Source organism: Aotus nancymaae, unplaced genomic scaffold (assembly GCF_030222135.1).
Source record: "Aotus nancymaae isolate 86718 unplaced genomic scaffold, 86718_ANA_hifiasm-v0.15.2.pri h1tg000003l, whole genome shotgun sequence".
Classification (NCBI taxonomy): domain Eukaryota; kingdom Metazoa; phylum Chordata; class Mammalia; order Primates; family Aotidae; genus Aotus; species Aotus nancymaae.
The window spans coordinates 38,352,386-38,372,597 of NW_026988414.1; the positions used below are offsets into that span (position 1 = coordinate 38,352,386).

Genomic DNA, 20,212 nt, shown 5'->3' on the forward strand with positions numbered 1-20,212 from the left:
TAATGTATTGGTGAGAGATACTGAGGCAGAATTGCCAGAGCAGTGGTGGTAGGAATGAGGATAGGAGAGGGGAAATTTGGCAAATATTTGGGAGATTAAATTGGCTGGTTCTGTTGATTAGATTTGGGATTAAAGGAGAAGGCCTCTAGGATTGCTTCCTAGTTCAGCTCTGAGTGACTACATGAATGGTATTTTCACTCCCCTTCCAAAGAAGACAGAAGTGGAGGGGTAGTTTTTGTGAGGAGGTATAATGAGTTCTGTTGTTGACAAGTTCAGATGCTCAACTGTGGAGACATTTTTATAGTGATTCCTGCTGTTTTTGCTGAAGACATAGCCATGAGATTACCTGTTTTACTACGAAGTGAACTAAAGTTACATTGGGATTCTGGAAGTAACCTGCTTAATATTGCACAACATCCAGACCAAAGAGACTAATTGAGATTTCACTAGTAATGAGGGGCAGTACTGTGTCTATTACAGTCTTTTAAGTTAGCCACTTGCTTATGTGAGAGTTGATTGGTTAAAACTAGTGGTATAGAATTACATAGCCAATATATGGCTATCCGATCACTTTTTAAAACAGATTTATATCATTGTTTTGAATAAATTATCTGTGCCTCAGTTTCTTTATTTGTAAAAAGGGAGATGATGCTAATTGCCATCTATCACAAAAAATCTTGGAAGATTATTCAGGTAGCACAATTAGTTACGTGTTAATAATTTTGATTCCAGTGAATGAAATTATTGTTTTAATCCTTCTTTGCTTTATCGATGTCACTCCTTTGGAAATAATTCCTGGTCCCATGGTGGCAACAAGAATCTCTATCATCTTGGTAATTTATGAAAACTGATTGTAACAGTTACTTTTCTGACTGAACACATGAAATATATTTTGTTGAAATTTTATTTTATGACTGCAATGTGGCAAAAGTCTGCAAATGACAACTTCCTGCAGTTTGGTCAGACCAAGATTTTAAAAATAAAGCACCGAATTTAAACCCAACGTTGGTTCCCACCTGTTGCTGAGAATTCTTTCAAAATTAAACCTCTATATTTAGAGAAAGTAATACTTGCACTAGTTTAAGATAACTAGGTTCTAAAATTTTATTATGTTTATTTTTAGGTGATTGCTCATACCTTCCACCAAATGTAAAAACTTAACTCATCGTGAGGCTCTTGAGGGGAATTGTAGTAATTACAAAGCATTAGCTACTTAACCATAAACAAACTTGAAACTATTTTTTTTTCAGTTAAAAACAAGCAATTTCTTGAAAACTACTTTTAAAAAATGAATATCATTCACATGATTTATATCCCCAAATCTACATCTTGCCTTAAGAATTCTATTAAGTGGAAGAGAGATCCAAGATGGCTGATGATTAGCAGCTCGGGCACGTACCTCCCAGTGAAAGCGCAAAGAACGAGAGGACGCCACACTTTCAGACGAATATTAGTTGCTCACGGACCAGGAGATTCCCAGTGGAAGAGCTCCACGGGTCGCCAGGGCGACTCTTGTGGCCGGCGTGGCGGTTTTGTTGGTGCCTTAGCACGCCAGTTCTTGGTGCAGAGTCCGGAGATTCCCGGGCAGAAAAGCACCATCAATCTTAACACCGCTGTTGTGGCCGGCTCAGTGGATTGCTCAGATTTCGGCGCAGGGAATCAACAAGTTGGACGTCAGAGACCCAGTTAGAAAGTCGGTAATTATAAAGACGACAGACAGACAAATATATAATGAAGGGAAGAAACCAGCGTAAAAAGGTAGAGAATACTCAAAATCAGAATGCCTCTCCCTCTACAGGGGATTGCAATTCCTCATCAGTAACGGAACAAGGCTTAATAGATTACACGTGTGTTCCAATAACAGAAGCAGGTTTCAAAACGTGGGTGATAAGAAACTTCTGTGAATTAAAAGAACTTGTTCTAACCCAATGCAAAGAAACTAAGAACCTTGAAAAAAGGTTTGACGAAATGTTAACAAGAATGGACAATTTAGAGAAGAATATAAGTGAATTGATGGAGCTGAAAAACACAACACGAGAACTTCGCGAAGCATGCACAAGTTTAAACAGTCGAATTGATCAAGCAGAAGGAAGGATATCAGAAGTCGAGGACCAGCTCAGTGAAATGAAACGAGAAGACAAGAATGCAGAAAAAAGGATGAAAAGGAATGAGCAAAGTCTCCAGGAAATATGGGACTATGTGAAAAGACCTAATTTACGTTTGATAGGTGTACCTGAATGTGATGAAGAGAATGAATCCAAGTTGGAAAATACTCTTCAGGATATCATTCAGGAAAATTTTCCCAACCTGGCAAGGCAGGGTAATATTCAACTCCAGGTAATACAGAGAACACCACAAAGATATTCTTCAAGAAGACCAACCCCAAGGCACATAATCGCCAGATTTATTAGGGTTGAAATGAAGGAGAAAATACTAAGGGCAGCCAGAGAGAAAGGTCAGGTTACCCATAAAGGGAAACCTATCAGACTTACAGCAGATCTCTCAGCAGAAACCCTACAAGCCAGAAAAGAGTGGGGACCAATATTTAACATCCTTAAAGAAAAGAACTTTCAACCCAGAATTTCCTATCCAGCCAAACTAAGCTTTATGAGTGAAGGAAAAATTAAATCTTTTGCGAACAAACAAGTACTTAGAGAGTTCACCACCACCAGGCCTGCTTTACAAGAGCTTCTGAAAGAAGCACTATACATATAAAGGAACAACCAATATCAGCCTTTCCAAAAATATATCAAAAAGCAAAGAACTTTAACACAATAAAAAATTTACATCAACTGATGGGCAAAACAGCCAGCTAGCATCAAACGCCGGTATTAAACTTATATATATTTTAATTGGATAAAAAGCCAAAACCCATCGGTATGCTGCATCCGGGCCCATCTTACATGCAACAATACACAAAGACTCAGAGAGAAGGAGGAAGATTTACCAATCAAACAGAGAGTAAAAATAAACCAATAAACAAAAAGCAGGAGATGCAATTCTCGCCTCTGATAAAGTAGACTTTAAAGCAACAAAGATCAAAAGAGGCGAGGAATGACATTACATAATGGCAAAAGGATCAATGTAACAAGAAGAGCTAACGATTCTATAGATCAACGAGATAGAAAATTAACAAGCATATTCAGAACTTGAACTCAGACCCGGAACAAGTAAACTTAATAAACATTTATAGAACTCTCCACTTCAAATACACAAAACATACATTACCACCTCACACCTATTCCAAAGGTGACTATATAATTGGAAGTAAATCACTCCTCAGTAATCGCATAGCATTTCATAGGTTTAAATTAAATATTGGTTGGCTGTTTGTTTGTTATCTTCTTCCCTTATTCCTTCCTGACTACATCATTAAGTATAATTATCAGTATAAAAGAGGTTTTCAATACCCATTACTAAATTGCATTCTAGCCTGGGCAAGAAATCAATATTCCCATTCTCTCTCCCTCTTTCTTTTCCTTCTCCCTCCTCCCCATTCTGTCTCTCTCTTTCTCTTCCTTTTTCCCTCTCTTTCTCTAAAAAAAAAAAAAAAAAAGAATTCTATTAAGTATCATATATTCTAATTCCTTTGCAGCTGTTTTAAGCAGTTGTCTGGTACCATCTGTCTTCTGTTGAGATCAGTGTCTGTAGTTAGAAGAATCCCTAGAGTTTGAAATAATAAGTTCCCTACTCTTTAATCTTTCACTGATATTGAATTTCTTGTGTTCTTAGTGACCTTATACCTAATATGGGGTACAGAAATGTTTTAATAAAAATTGATTGAAAATGCTGATTTTGTTTTGTATCAGTTTCTTTAATTTGTTTTTTGGGGACAGAATCTCACTCTATTGCCTGGGCTGGAGTTCAGTGGCTCAATCTTGGCTCACTGTAACCTCTACCTCCTGGGCTCAAGCAGTGCCTGCCAGCATCAGCCTCTCGAGTTGCTGGGACTAAGGGCAAACATCACCACACCTAGCTAATTTTTGTATATTTTGTAGGCACAGAATTTCACCATGTCACCCAAGCTGGTCTCAAACTCCTGGACTCAAGGGATCCAACTGCCTTGGCCTCCCAAATCGCTGGGATTATAGGCATGAGCCACAGCACCTGGCCTTGTATCAGTTTCTAATAATCCAGTGGGCCCAGTGACTTTGTTAGTAACTTCTTTAAAAGTGATACTTATTAGGCTGGGTGCAGTGGCTCATGCCAGTTCTAGCACTGTGGGAGGCCAAGGCAGGAGGATCACTTGAGCTCAGGAGTTTGAGACCAGCCTAGGCAACATAGTGAGACCTCATCTCTTAAAAAAAAAAAAAAAAGTGATCAGTATTAGTGTTTGTCTAAGGCTAGATGGGTTGGGGAGAATGGGGAATGACTACCAGTGGGCACTGGGTTTCCTAATGTAAATGAATAAAGTTGGTTGGTATTAAACTAGGAGCAGGTAGAACCATGGGGTATATTAGTAGAAGGGCATATGCCCTTCTAAAGGGGACAGCCACTACTCCATTTTGGTCTACTATTTCCTTATCTAATCACAGGCCTGATGTAACTATATCTTTTAATTTCCAGGAAAAGCAGGAACTGGGTATTTTTAATTGCTTCTAATTTTTTAAACAGTACAACAAATTAAAAAAATGTTTTAAATACTCTGCAAGCCAGACTGCAAAATATTAAGATAATCCTTCATGGACCAAATATTATAGGCTAGATCAGCTACAGATTAGATGATCTCTATTGGCCTGGCTAGCTGTAGGACTCTTTTTTAAAAAATCTTACAAAAATATAATGTGGGCCAGACACGGTGGCTTATGCCTGTGATCCTAACACTTTGGGGCTGAAGCAAGAGGATCACTTGAGCCCAGGAGTTTGAGACCAGCCTGGGCAACATAGGGAGACCTCATCTCTACACAAAATTAAAAAAATTAGCCAGGTTTGGTGGCATGAGCCTGTAGTCCCAGCTGCCTGGGAGACTGAAACAGGAGGATTGCTTGTGCCCAGGAGCTTGTATGGTGAGCCATGATTGATTGCGCCACTATACTCAAGCCTGGGCAGCAGAGTGAGACCCTTTCTCTTAAAAAAAAAAAAAAAGTATGTATACATATATAGTTTTGTTTTTTGTTTTTAATGCTGTAGGTAGATCACTGTGTCTGTTTTGTTCCAGACACTTAGTGGGTACATTACAGAACTTGTCTGCTGCAAATGGTTAATCAGTACACTTATGGAGAGTACGTTAACATATCGAATTTTATGATCAATGCCTGTATAAGTTATTTCAGTTTTAAACTAGAAGAAACTGAGACCCGTAATTGTTAAATAATTTGACTATGTATCACATCTGGTTCTTAGCAGAGCCTGACTGAGTCCTTGATTTTTTTGCCTTCTAATCTAGAAATCTGCCCTACTAGTTACTGCTGCACAAATGCTTTGGTAGTCTATTGACAGATATTTGGGAAAAAAGATCTTATTTAACATCTTAAAATAGAAAAAAGAAACCATGTGGATATTTTGCTCCTTGTTCAATTCCATCTCCCTCCCTACAGAATAAAAATGTGTTTAGTAGCAGTGGTAGTTTTAAGGGCCTATGTTTATTGGATGTCTATGATATGTTACACCAATGCTTTAGTGTTAGTTACCTTCTAAATCTAGTGACATGTCAATAATTATAGGTAATCTATTTCTAAGAAGGATGGAGGGAGGTCTTACAATAAAATATGTAGCTACAAAGAAAACAGTGAATAAAAATAAAAGCACACATTTGAACAATGCAGATATGGCTAAGTACATGGAGAAGGGTCATTATCCTGGTAAGCCTGTCTAAAGAGATCTAGAGCAAAACTGGGGTACAGGTAAAATAAAGTTCATTTCAGTAACATTTTGGCAACCTGAATTCAAACATACTTAAATTTGTGGAAAGAGAAAAATTAGTTTAGGTCCTCCCCGCTCCCCTCCTTCTCAAGGGAGATCTGTAGCTATTTGTAGGTTATAGCCTTTTTCTTTCTTTCTTTCTTTCTTTTTTGAGGAGTTTTATTTTTTTATTTTTGTCACCCAGGCTGGAATGAGTGGATCCCCGCTCAGTGCAACCCTCAGTGTCCTGGGTTCAAGCAATCCTCCTGCCTTAGCATCCCAAGTAGCTGGGATTACAGATGCCCGCCACCACACCCAGCTAATTTTTGTATTTTTAGTAGAAACAGGGTTTCACCATGTTGGCCAGGCTGATCTCCAACTCCTGACCGCAGGTGATCCACTTGCCTTGGCCTCCCAAAGTGCTGGGATTACAGGCATGAGCCACTGCGCCCAGCTGGTTATAGCCTTTTTCTGTGTAACTTTTCCAGCTTACAGTTGAGGGTTACCCATATGTTCATTATTCATGTCTTTTTTTTTTTTTTTAGGAGAGGGGTCTCACTATGTTGCCCAGGCTGCATTATTCATGTACCTATCCTGTTAACTTGTTTGTTAGATTTGTTTGTTCTCCTCCCTAATCTTCTAATCAGGCTTCTACATGTTGAAGAAAGAATTCTTAAAGCAATTCTTTGCTCCCATCCTCCCATAACTACTGAAAAATAAATCCAGTAATACAATTTGAATAAAACATTAAGATTTTAGGGTATGGTAGTATCCTCCCTTATTCGAGGAAGAGTCATTCCAAGACCACTGGTGGATGCCTGAAACCATGGATAGTAACAACCCCTATTATAGGTTAGGGTTTTTTTTCCTTACTAAGTCTAGAACTTTCACTCTTTCACTTAAAGGAAGTACCACAGCTTCTCTTTGGCATATCTGAATTGCCAACATTACTACTCTTTTGGTTTGGGGCCATTGTTTAAGTAAAATAAGGGTTATGTGAACACAAGCATTGCAATACCCCACAGTTGATCTGGTAACTAAAACCAGCTACTAAGTGACTAGTGAGTGGGTGGTTTATGCAATGTGGATAGGCTGGACAATGGGATGATTCACATTCCAGGAGGGGTTTTGTGAGAGATTGTGAGAGATTTTAATCATGCTACTCAGAATGGTGCACAATTTAAAATCTTACAAATTGTTTCTTTCTGGAATTTTTCACTTAATATTTTTGAACTAGTTGATTAAGGGTAACTGAGACAGCAGAAAGCTAAACCGGATGACAAGTACTACTATAACTTACATTGAGATTGTAAATCTAAAAACAACAACCAGTAAATAAGCAAATAAGAACTTTTTTTTTTTTTTGAGACGGGGTCTTGCTCTATTGCCAGGCTGGAGTGCAGTGGTGCGATCTCAGCTCATTGCAACCTCCGCCTCCCAGGGTCAAACACTTCTCCTGCCTCCATCTCCCAAGTAGCTAGGATTACAGGCATGCGGCACCATCCCTGGCTAATTTTTGTATTTTTAATAGAGACAGGGTTTCACCATGCTGGCCAGACTGGTCTTGAACTCCTGACCTAGTGATCTGCCTGCCTCAGTCTCCCAAAGTTCTGGGATTACAGGCGTGAGTCACCGCGCCCAGCCAGTAAGCACTATTTTTACCTTAGGAGTTTACTTCAACAGAGTTTTTAAAAATAGAGTTCTAATTTAACCATATTAAATAACATTTTTTTACATAAAGCATCTAACATAGTGCTTGGCATAAAATAGAACTCAATAAATTTTAGTTTAATTAGATAATCAAAGTAGTATGAATGTGGACTATCCACTGACATAATGGAATTAGCCTTTTATATTAAATGTTTCTTTAAACCATATGAAGTGTTCGTAGTGAAGTTGGTAACAACATTGTGGATATTCGGTTTCTTAAAGTCATAAGGGCCCTGAGGATGTCTCCATTACTTTGGATGACGGGACTTGTAAAGAGTTAGGAAACTCAGAGAAAATGGCTCTATGGCCACATAAGCAGGTGTTATGGACTCTTTTAATCACTTGGTTGCCTTGGGTAAGATAGTGGACATTTTTTTTTTTTTTTTTTTTTTTTTTTGAGATGGAGTCTTGCTCTATCACCAGGCTGGAGTGCAGTGGTGTGATCTTGGCTCACTGCACCCTCCATTTCCCAGGTTCAAGCGATTCTTGTGCCTCAGCCTCCTGAGTAGCTGGGATTACGGGCACGCACTGCCACACCCAGCTAATTTTTGTATTTTTAGTAGAGATGGGTTTCATCATGTTGGCCAGAATAGTCTTCATCTCCTGACCTCGTGATGCACCCACCTTGGCTCCCAAAGTGCTGAGATTACAGGCATGACCCATCACACCCAGCCGATAATAGAACATTTCTAATTTTTTTTTTTTTATTTTTGAGACGGAGTCTTGCTCTGTCACCCAGGTTGGAGTGCAATGGCACAATCTCGGCTCACTGGGTTCAAGTGATTCTCCTGCCTCAGCCTCCTGAGTAGCTGGGATTACAGGCACTCGCCACCACGCCTGGCTAATTTTTGCATTTTTAGTGGAGACGAGGTTTCACCATGTTGGCCAGGCTGTTCTCAAATTCCTGACTTCAAGTGATCCACCGGCCTTAGCCTCCCAAAGTGCTGGGATTACAGGTGTGAGCCACTGTGCCCTGCCCATTTCTAAATATTTAAAATGAACAGAATCTAAGCAGATACTGTTCACTTAAAATATTTGTTGCACACCTATCTAGAGCAATGCTTGGCTGAGTGGGATCATATTGCTTTTGTCTTTAATAATTCACACAGTAGTACAAGGCAGAGCCATCTTAGATTATCTCTGGAACAAGACTGGCAGTAAATTTTTTAAAAAATGAGTATGTCATAAATGCCCTGTCAGTTGTATCACCAAAACTCCACAGGAGTTTAGAGAGAAGTCACATTTCCCTGAAATTAATCTAGTCAGCATATATTTATGATAGTATGGATTTTTTTATGGCTGTAATGAATAGCATATGAGAATGTTTATGTTAAATTAAAGCATAGATTGCAATATAGTTATGAGTACAGTGTTATATACAATTTTTTAAAGGCTAGAAAGCCACTAAAATCTTAAAAAACAGTTGTATCAGGTCAATTTGGGGAGGCTGGGAGGGAGAAAGAGGTGGAATTAGAAATACATATACTTTTTCATTTAGAAATATATTTTTAAAATAAATAATACAGTCACATAGTTTCAACTTTTAAAAAACAAATTGTTTAAGGTCTTGCCCTGGGTGATAGAGACACCAGTGAAATAGAAATGACCATAGGAAAGGTAATAATAACTACCAGCATTTACAAGTATACAGTAGTTTCCTTCCCATAATCGTCCTCTATCACCTACTTCCCCTCACCCACCCAAAAGACCACTATTATTACTTGTGCATTCTGTCAGTGATATTTTTTGTCTGATAAGCACACATATATATTTATTATAGATTATTTCTCTCTCTCTTTTACAAACTGTTCTTTACCTTGCTTTATTCATAATATATTGGAGAGCTTTCTTTTTTTAATAATGTATTACAGTTTACTTACTCTTTGTAATTGTCTCATAGTATTCATTAAATGGACTATCATAATTTATTTAACCAGTTTCTATTCCATGATTTTGCTATTACAGGCAGTGCTGTAATTAATGACATTATACTTATGTCATTTCGTACTTCTGTGTAATATCTGGAGGATAAGGATAAGTTCCTAGAGGTGGAATTGCTGGATCAGTGCATTCGTATTTGTGATTTTGATAGCTACAAATCAGTGGCATACAATCATAAACACCTAGGGACCTTTTTCGAAGTTCTTATGTCTGTCTTTCCTAAAACCACCTGGGAGTTTTTTCTTCTTGCTTTTAGGTTTTCTATAGATCTGGGATGGGCCTAGGTATCTCTGTGTGTGTGTGTGTGTGTGTGTGTGTGTGTGTGTGTGTATTAGATCTATAGATCTATCTATATATTTAGTTGGATCTATATGCCTAGATAGATCTATATATTTAGATAGATCTATGTATACATATATATACACATAGATTTATTTGTGTATATACGTGTGTGTGTGTGTGTGTGTGTGTGTGTGTGTGTGTGTGTGTAGATAATTATTTATTTATTTATTTTTGAGACAGAGTCTTGCTCTGTTGCCAGGCTGGAGTGCAGTGGTACGATAACGGCTCACTGAAACCCCTGCCTCCTGGGTTCAAGCAATTCTTCTGCCTCAGCCTCCTGAGTAGCTGGGACTACAGGGACGTGCCATCACACCCAGAGACGGGGTTTCACCTTGTTGGCCAGGAAGGTCTCAATCTCTTGTGATCTGCCTGCCTCTGCCTCCCAAAGTGCTAGGATTACAGGCGTGAGCCACCATGCCCGACCAGGTATCTATATTTTTTATTAAAGTATCTAGAGTGGGCTAGGCATGGTGGCTCATGCCTGTAATCCCAGAACTTTGGGAGTCTGAGGCAGGTGGATCACTTGAGGTCAGGAGTTCGAGACTAGCCTGGCCAACATGGTGAAGCCGCCTCTCTACTAAAAATACAAAAAAAATTAGCGGGGCCTGGTGGTGCACACCTGTAATCCCAACTATTTGGGAGGCTAAGCCATGAGAATCTCTTGAACCCAGGGGGCAGAGGTTGCAGTGAGCTGGGATTACGCCACTGTACTGCAGTCTGGGCAACAGAACAAGACTGTCTCAAAAAACAAACAAACAATGACAACAACAAAACCCAAGTGTCTAGAGTGATTCTGATGTTTGTCTCAGAAGAAGGAGGAGGGGCTCAACATGGTAAAATGGAATGTGGTACGCAGAAGCATATTTAGGCTGGGTTCGGTGGCTTACACCTGTAATCCCAGCACTTTGGGAGGCTGAGGCAGGAGGATCACTTGAGCCCAGGAGTTTGAGACTAGCCTGGGAAACATAGGGAGACCCTTTCTCTACAAAAAAATTTAAAAATTAGTCATATGTGGTGATATGCACCTGTAGTCCCAGCTACTTGGGAGGCTGAGGTGAGAGGATCACTTGAGCCCAGGAGGTTGAGGCTGCAGTGAGCCATGATCACATAACTGCACTTCAGCCTGGGCAACAGAGCAAGACCCTGCCTCAAAAAGAAAACCCAGGGCCGGGCGCGGTGGCTCACGCCTGTAATTCCAGCACTTTGGGAGGCCGAGGCGGGTGGATCACGAGGTCAAGAGATCAAGACCATCCTGGTCAACATGGTGAAACCCCGTCTCTACTAAAAATACAAAAAATTAGCTGGGCACGGTGGTGCGTGCCTGTAATCCCAGCTACTCAGGAGGCTGAGGCAGGAGAATTGCCTGAACCCGGGAGACGGAGGTTGCAGTGAGCCGAGATCGCGCCATTGCACTCCAGCCTGGGTAATAAGAGTGAAACTCCGTCTCAAAAAAAAAAAAGAAAAAAAAAGAAAACGCAAAAAAATGGTAACATGGGGAAGTTATACATGTGAGAGGCAGGGGATATATGGGAAATTTTTAGACCTTCCACTCAATTTTGCTGTGAACCTAAAACTCTAGAAAATAAAGTCTAATAAAAAATAATTTTAATCTGGACATGGTGGCTCACACCTATAGTCCCAGCTACTTGGGATGTTGAGATCAGAGGATCTCTTGTGCCTACAAGTTTGAGTCCGAAGACCCTATCTCAAAAAATTAATTAAATACATTTCTTAAAAACTTGCTTTAAAATATTATTTTTTAAAAAGACACAGAGGGATATTGCAGTTATCTACTGCTATGTAGCAAATTACCCTCAAAACTTAGTGGCTTAAAACAATTATTTTATTTGCTCAGTTCTGTGAGTCAGATTTTGGGCTGGTCTTTGCCCAGATATTTGGGTTGTTCTTTTCCTGATCTGACCTGGGGTCACTCATGTGGCTGCAGTCATCTAGTGATGCCACTGGGCCTGGATAGTCTAAAATAGCTTCTCACATGTCTGGCTTTGGTGATGGCTGTTGGCTGGGCCCTTGAGGCCTAGACGTGAAAGTTGCGTAGCATTACTTCCACCATATTGTATTGGGTAAAACAAATCACAAGGCTAGCCAAGATGAAATGAGGGAAGACATAGACTTCATTTCTTGATGGAAGAATCTGCAAAGAATTTTTGATTTAAAAAATAAAGCTACCTTCAAAAAGCAAATCTACCAGCTGGTGTAGTGGCTCACGCCTGTAATCCCAGCATTTTGGGAGGCTGAGGCTGATGGAGCACCTGAGGTCAGGAGTTCAAGACCAGCCTGGCCAACATGGCAAAACCCCATCACTACTAAATATACAAAAATTAGCCAGGCATGGTGGTGCTTGCCTCTAATCCCAGCTACTTGGGAGACTGAGGCAGGAGAATTGCTTGAACCCAGGAAGTGGAGGTGAGCTGAGATCATGGCTGTGCACTCCAGCCTGGGCAACAGAGTGAGACTCCATCTCAAAAAACAAAAACAAAAACAAAAAAAAACAAATCTGCCACAAAGAGAAAAGGCCAGGATTAGTTTAGGATGTGTTACTCCGCCCATTTAGCCTTTTAGCCTAAGTAGTATTTCCTCCAAAGCAAATTATTCAAGGTTCTTTGATTATCTATATTACCTTGCCCTCAACTCTTTCTCTATTTCTGCTAGAAAGAAGATAAAATATGCAAATCAACAGGAAGTAAATAATAAAAACTTTAAAAAATGAAAAACTATAAATTGAAAACAGGAAAGTTTTACCACTAGTTACCTAACTGAATTTTTGAGAACTCTGGATTATAAAATCATTTTAAAAAAGAAAATGTAGTTTATTTACTTTTGGATATTATCATGAACTTAACAGTGATATAGAGCACTCAGGATCTTGGCTTTAATAATAGACCAGGATTATGTGTTATTACCACGTCATTTGTTAGTATTTAATTAAATATCTCAATGTTAAAGTTTTAAAAACATTTTACAACTATTTAAAATCTTGACCATAGTATTAATTTCCTGGGCAAATTATTTGATTCATATTCTGTACAGGTAGAGATTGATGACCACCTTTTGGAATGATCTGAAATCTTGAATTGGTAGATGCTGAATTGATGATGTCTTTACTTCTATTTAGCTAACTTTTGCCAGTACTCAGCAAATACAAGTGCTATCTTCCTTTGAGTTATATTAGTTTATAATCCTCTGTGGTATGCCATTTAATTCTGCTTTTCATTCTGAAAGAGTTCTTAGCCCCTGTTTATTATTCATGGGAAACAGTTGTGCAGCATGCCTTGACATTAAGTTGAGCATCTAAAATTAGTCCTGCTATGATCAGTTGTTGGGAACAAGGTTTCAGTAGTTGTGGCTTGTGTAAAGTAGACATTGCAAGGTTGGAAGGAACTCCCTAGAAATAAGTAAGTGATATGTTATGTATGTGTTTATTTGTGTATCTGTGTGTATATATAATGGAAGATCTCTTTTTATTAAGCAGATTAACAAATTATATGTTACCACAAATTCTTCACATGCAATACAAAGCATCTTTATTCATGCACTATGCTATTTAATCAATAATTTCAGAAAATTGAGAACTTGACAAAACTTTTTTTGCATGTTTGTTTAGTGGTTTTCAGTTTTTAAAAGACATAATTGTATATACTCTATTTCAAGTGAATGACTTTTCTTTCTCTCTTCAGAGTTTATAGAAACCTATTCACCAAAATGGCATCCTGGTTATATGAATGTCTTTGTGAAGCTGAACTTGCACAGTATTATTCTCATTTCACTGCCCTTGGCCTTCAGAAAATAGATGAATTAGCCAAGATTACAATGAAGGACTACTCCAAATTAGGAGTCCACGACATGAACGACCGCAAACGTCTCTTCCAACTTATCAAAATTATTAAGATTATGCAGGAAGAAGATAAAGCAGTCAGTATCCCAGAGCGTCATCTTCAGACAAGCAGCCTGCACATCAAGTCTCAGAAATTAAGATCTGGCCCTCGCAGACAGCTGAATTTTGATTCTCCTGTTGACAATAAAGACAGAAGTGCCAGCAATGATGGTTTTAAAATGTGCAGTTTATCAGATTTCTCTGCAAATGAACAGAAGTCCACTTACCTAAAAGCACTAGAACACATGCTACCAGATGATTCCCAGTACCGTACAAAAACAAGAATTCTGAATGCCACAGCTGCTGATTCCTATGTGCAAACAGATATCAGCACTTCACTGTTTTCACCAAATTATTTTTCTCCAATACTGCGGGATTGTGATAGTCCCATTATTCAAAGAATCTCTCATGTTTCAGGGTATAACTATGGAATCCCTCATTCTTGTATCAGGTAATAAATGTTATCTTTTCTTTCTTTTGAGGGAAAGTAGCCTCTAGCAAGGGCAGGCCTCTTCTTCATGTCCAGCAGAGAGTATCTACTCCTTATTTATAGTAAATAAATATAACAAATTATCATGAACAGCTTTTGCATCAATAATAGGAATACCTGGATGCGGGATAATTAATGAGAAATTGGGACTTTCCATATAGGAGAAAGATGGTATTGTTCATGTACATCAAAACAGCTGCTACTTGCCAGGATCTGTAGCAGACCTGTTTCTATTATTTATTATAGCGTAATGTGATACATCTAGTACATCTGTGAAAGTAACATAGTTAACCCTTCTACAATGGAGGAAAAAAATTACACAATCCACAGGACTTTTTTAAGGTTATCAAATTCACTTCAACCAGGAGACTTAATGATGCTTTGTTAAAAACAAGGGCATGTAGTTTCATTAAGTAGGTCTTTGGAACAGTTAGTTCATCTGCACACATTGAAATATGATCCTGATTTTTAGTGCTTTCTACAGTTTCAGCCCTGGAAAAAACAGATAATTTTGGTGATTACAAACAGTAAGACATTGTTGGTGGAGATTAGAGTTTCAGAGTCAGGGTGACAATAAGTTATTTTCACCAGTGTTTTGAGTTAGAATTTGAAATAAGGTCCCTAAGAGGTGAAATAACAAGTAATTCCTAGTACTAACAGTGGTATCATAGGAAATATGTTCTTGTAAAAAAAAAATTGCTTATTTTATTTTAAACGTTATATACGTGAGTTATGGGAAAATAAAATTCATTCTTGAGCCATATTTTCTTTTTAAAAATACTGTTATTCATATGTTAAAGTATTTATATCTGGTCTTACATTGGCTAAGGTTTTGGAAGATCTCATAATCAGTTCTTTTACTCCATAAAAATAGAAGACTCAGTTTTATGGTAAAAATATCTTTAATAATTTGAAATAAATTTTACCACATTTTGGAAAACATTTTGTTTGGTCTAGGAGAGCACAGAGCATATAATACTGTTTTCTTCTTTTAATTCTAAGAGGAATAGATTGTTCCTTGACTATGAAATCAGATTGTTGCTATTCTATTGGTTAAATCAGTGGTGAAGGAGTAAATATTTTCTTGAATATTATCTTTTTATTGACACATAAAAATCTAAATTGGAATTACTTATTTTGCGTTGTTTAACACCATCAAGGATAGAATGGATATTTTAGTTTAACCATTGCCATTTCATTTATTTTACTTTTTGTTTATTTGTTTGTTTTGTAGAGACAGGGTCTTGCTCTGTTGCCCAGGCCAAAGCCCAGTGGTGCAGTTATAGCCCACTGCAGCCTCAAACTCCTGAGGTCAATCTACGCAAGTAGCTAGGACTACAGGTACACATCACCGTCCCCAGCTAATTTTTCAAATTTTTGTAGAGATGGGGATCTCACTGTGTTACCCAGGCTGGTCTTGAAGTCCTGGCCTCAAGTGATCCTCCTACCTCAGCCTCCCAAAGCACACAGATGAGAGCTACTCCACCTTGCCCAAATTAGAGCTTTTTAGAAGAACATGCATGTCTTTTTGCCCCTTGAACTTGAAAATGATGGACCTTTTGTTCATATGAGTCATCCTAGAGCCCTGGACAATTTTTAAAAGTACTAAACATTTTCTGTCCTCTTTGATTAGCTTTATATGATTAGGTTATTGATATCCAACAACTAAAGATTTTTAATTTTTTTTAATTAGCTTTTTCTTTATTTTTCCACCTAACCAGTGTGCTAACAACTAAAGATTTTAACACAAAACCCTTATTAAAATGATGCATTAAGCCGGGCACAGTGGCTCACCCCTCTAATCCCAGCACTTTGGGAGGCCAATGAGGGTGGATCACCTTAGGAGTTCAAGACCAACCTGGCCAACATGGCAAAACCCTGTCTCTGCTAAAAATACAAAAATTAGCTGGGCATCCTGGCAGGCGCCTGTAATCCCAGCTATTCTAGAGGCTGAGGCAGGAGAATCGCTTGAACCTGGGAGGTGGAGGTTGCAGTGAGCCAAGATTGCACCACTGCACTCCAGCCTGAGTGATACAGTGAGACTCTTGAAAGAAAAAAATATGCATTAAAAATTTTCATTTTCGATGAGCACAGTGGCTCATGCCTATAATCCTGGCATTTTGGAAGGCCAAGGCAGGCAAGATTGCTTGAGCCCAGGAGTTTGAGGCCAGCCTGGGCAACATGGTGAGACACTGTCTCTACAAAAATTAGCCAGGTGTGGTGGCATGCACCTGTAGTTCCAGCTACTATTGGCTGAAGTGAGAGGATGTCTTCAGCCCAGGAGGTTGAGGCTGCAGTGAGCTGTGCTCATACCACTGCACTCCAGTCTGGGTGACAGAGCAAGACCCTGTCTCAAAACAAAAAATTCCCTTTTCTTGTGAAAAATTAAACATATGCAAAAGAAGAGAAAATAGAACTGTGAATCCCTATATGTCCATCATCCAGTTTCTTTCTTTCTTTCTTTCTTCTTTCTTTTTTTTTTTTTTTTCTTTTTTGAGACAGATTCTCACTCTGTTGCCCAGGCTGGAATGCAGTGGCATGATCTCAGCTCACTGTAACCTCCACCTCCTGGGTTTAAGCGAGCACTCCTGGCAAAGTTTTTTATTTTTAGTAGAGATGGGATTTCACCATGTTGTCCAGGTTGGTCTCGAACTCCTGACCTCAAGTGATCTGCCTGCCTCAGCCTCCCAAAGTTCTGGGATTACAGGCATGAGCCACCGTGACCAACTCATCATCCAGTTTTAATGAATGTCAGGATTTTCCCATACTACCTCAAAATGGCACATTTCATTCATTCAATCATTTATTCTTTATTCCACCTGCGGTTTCATGCAGAAATGATGCTAAGTCCCTAAATTTTGGTTAAAAAAATTTTTGTTTTAAAACGTTATATTAGAAAATTATTTGCTGGGGTTTTTTTTTTTTTTAAAACAATTCAGATCCCATAAAAAATTATTTTCCAGCCTGGGCATGATGGCTTATGCCTGTAATCCCAGCATTTTGAGAGACCAAGGCAGGAGGGATTGCTTGAGGCCATGAGTTCAGCCTGGGAAGATAGTGGGACCGTCCCTACAAAAAATACAAAAATTAGCTAGTTGTGGTATTGTACGCCTATAGTCCCAGCTGCTCGGGAGGCTGAAGTAGAATCACTTGAACCCAGAAGGTTGAGGTTGCAATGAGCTGGGGTTATGCCACTGCACTCCAGCCTGGGTGACAGAGTGAGATCTTATCTCAAAAAAATATATTTTTTCAGCAGCCAGTTGGAGGGCTAAAGAAATAAGAATTGATGTAAAACAATTATATAAAATAGTATCCTGTATAAGATCTCTTAGGGGATTTTTGTTTGTTGGGTTTTTTTTTTGGTGGTTCGGTTTTTTTGGAGGGGAAGGGGCAGAATAGGGTAGGGATGGAGAGAGAAGGACTTTCTCAGTGCTGACACTTTACTTTGTAATCTTAAGAAATATATTATGCCCAGCATACAGCAAAATGTACCAATACTTTGGCCTGCTAAGTAATCTTGTCCTATTATTAAAAGTTAAAAGCCTGTTTATAAACATGTATTAGACAGAACACTTCAGAGAAACAGAATCCTTGGACTGAGATGGAGAAAATCAGAGTTTGTGTTCGAAAACGCCCCCTGGGCATGAAGGAGGTACGTCGTGGAGAAATTAATATTATTACTGTAGAAGACAAAGAAACACTACTTGTACATGAGAAGAAAGAAGCAGTTGACCTCACTCAATATATTCTGCAGGTATGATGTTTTCCTTTTATGTTTGGAACTAATATTATCAAGTATGTCTGTTTTTTTTTTTTTTTTTTGCTTTTTGTTTGAGTGGTGGCATATAAGTTTCTGTTAGAACACAGAAAATCAAGTTTCTGGTTTGGGTATTGACATTCATTCCTGATGTGACACTATATTAAGTCGTTGATATCCAAGGCCTTCGTTTTTTAAAAAGATGATGTAATAGAGGATACAAAAACAATTTCTCTTGTGCAATGGAGCTACGTCATATATTTACTTAACCTGCTTTCTGTAAATTTAATTACACATATTCATCAAAAAAAAAGGAGGAATGAAGGAATAAAAAAAATTTAATGAAATGGGGCCAGGTGTGGTGGCTCATGCCTATAATCCCAGCGTTTTGGGAGGCCAAGGCAGAAGGATCACTTGAGCCGAAGAGTTTGAGACCAGCCTGGGCACCATAGCAAGACCCCGTCTCTCCAGAAAAAAAGCTAACCCAGCATCCCCAAAACCTAAAATACAATTAAAAAAAAAAAACAAAAACTAACCCAGCATGATGGTGTACCTGTAGTCTTAGCTACTCAGGAGGCTGAGGTGGGAGGATCACTTGAGCCCAGGAGTTCTACATTACAGTGAGCTATGATTGCACCACTGCACTCCAACCTGGCGACAGAGGGAAAATCTGCCTGTAAAAGAATATAAAAATAAAAAAACAAGTAGTTGTCAACAGGACCGGTCACTGAATATATGCCCCAGAGTGACTATGAGATGTCACACAGTTGATTTCCATTCTTACTTGCGTATCACAGTGTGAACTTCTCACTCTGCTGAATTTGAGTCTTGGGTTTAATGATGGACAATGCCTTTTTGGGCAACATGACCCCCAGTTGCTAGCCACGTGCTTATTTTGATTCTCAGCTGTCTTGGGCTTATACTTAATTGTTGGAAATTGGGCTCTGAGAAGGCCACTTTATATAGGGTAGAATGCAGTGGGTAAATATAATCCAGGAATATAATTTCACATCTAACATATAAGGGTTTAAATAAAACACTGATAACTCAGACATGTAAAGAATGTTCACTGCCTGCTAGAGTGATTATGAAGAGTCCAAGGAGAAAGAGTTTGGTATTGAAAGGAACTTATTCCAAGCTGAAAGTACCTTGCAATAATTCTTTAGTCTCATAAGGAAACCGCAAACTCCACAGATGGAAAGAATTATCATTTAGGTACTCCTAAAATTGTGAAACAATTGTGAGTAATCTAAAACCAGATAATCCATCAGATATTAAGATTTGAAAATACATAGTTTATCTTACTCTGAATCTACTTACCTAAACGTTCATATTATATTTATTCTCTCTCTCTCTGTCACTCTCACTCTCACTCTCTCTCTCTCTCTCTCTCACTCTTTCTCTCTCTCTCTCTCTCTCTGTCTCACTCTCACTCTCACTCTCTCGTTGTCTTGCCTCAAAACCCAGTGACTGGTAGAGAGAAAAAAAACCTAGTATGCTAGCAATTCATCTTAGTCAGCTGAGATCTTACATTAGTGGAATAAATCCTTTAATGCTGAAGTCAAATTGTTAACACTTCCCCCCCTTTCAAACCTGCATTGTTCTTCTTTTTCTTTGGTTACCAGAATTGCGTTTCACTGATATTAAGAGTAATCCACTGAGTCTTTCTATTGGTACTAAATTATTAGGCCACTGTAAAACCAACCCAATCACTTTAACAGCCTTATCGATTGCTGATCAGTGCACGATCTATTAGGTCTCTGTGGGAGATATTTATTTTGAAAATGGACTAAATGACCAATTAGTTGTAATGCTATCTAGTTCCATGGCTACTTATAGCCATAGTAATAGCCCTATCCAATCACTGTCTACCTAAGACTTCCTTAATAATGCTTCTGTCACAGTAATTCCCTCAAGGAGGCATCATCTTATCTTTTGTATTTTTCTGTTATCCCCAAACACAATAACCTTACTTTTTTGTCATTACCACTGATCAATACTTATTGAATACCCATAGTTTCCATGGCACTTTCTCTGCTGTTTGAACTTTGGACCTTTGCTCTCACAGGTCCACGTACTTACCTGTCAATGCTATAATATAAAAATGTTGGGAAGACTTCTTTTCCCTTTTTCTTCCTCAAATAGAAAGAAGAAAAGGTAGGTTTATAGCAAACTGGATGCTAAATACTGATTGGAGATTCTTTGGGTTTTTTTTTTTTTAGACCGAGTTTCGCTCTTG

At 38.6% G+C, this 20,212-nt stretch overlaps 1 protein-coding gene across 3 annotated transcripts in view; it reads left to right on the plus strand.

The window, feature by feature from the left end:
• The window catches only part of KIF24 (kinesin family member 24), a 74,530-nt gene that overhangs the window by 5,434 nt on the left and 48,884 nt on the right, over positions 1-20,212 (plus strand). For all 3 annotated transcript variants that reach the window (XM_012463218.2, XM_012463220.2, XM_012463219.3), the window contains exons 2-3: positions 13,530-14,177; positions 17,781-17,970. In XM_012463218.2, the coding sequence (XP_012318641.2) occupies positions 13,555-14,177; positions 17,781-17,970 (813 nt within the window). In that variant the 5' untranslated portion in view covers positions 13,530-13,554. The remainder of the gene's footprint in view (positions 1-13,529; positions 14,178-17,780; positions 17,971-20,212) is intronic.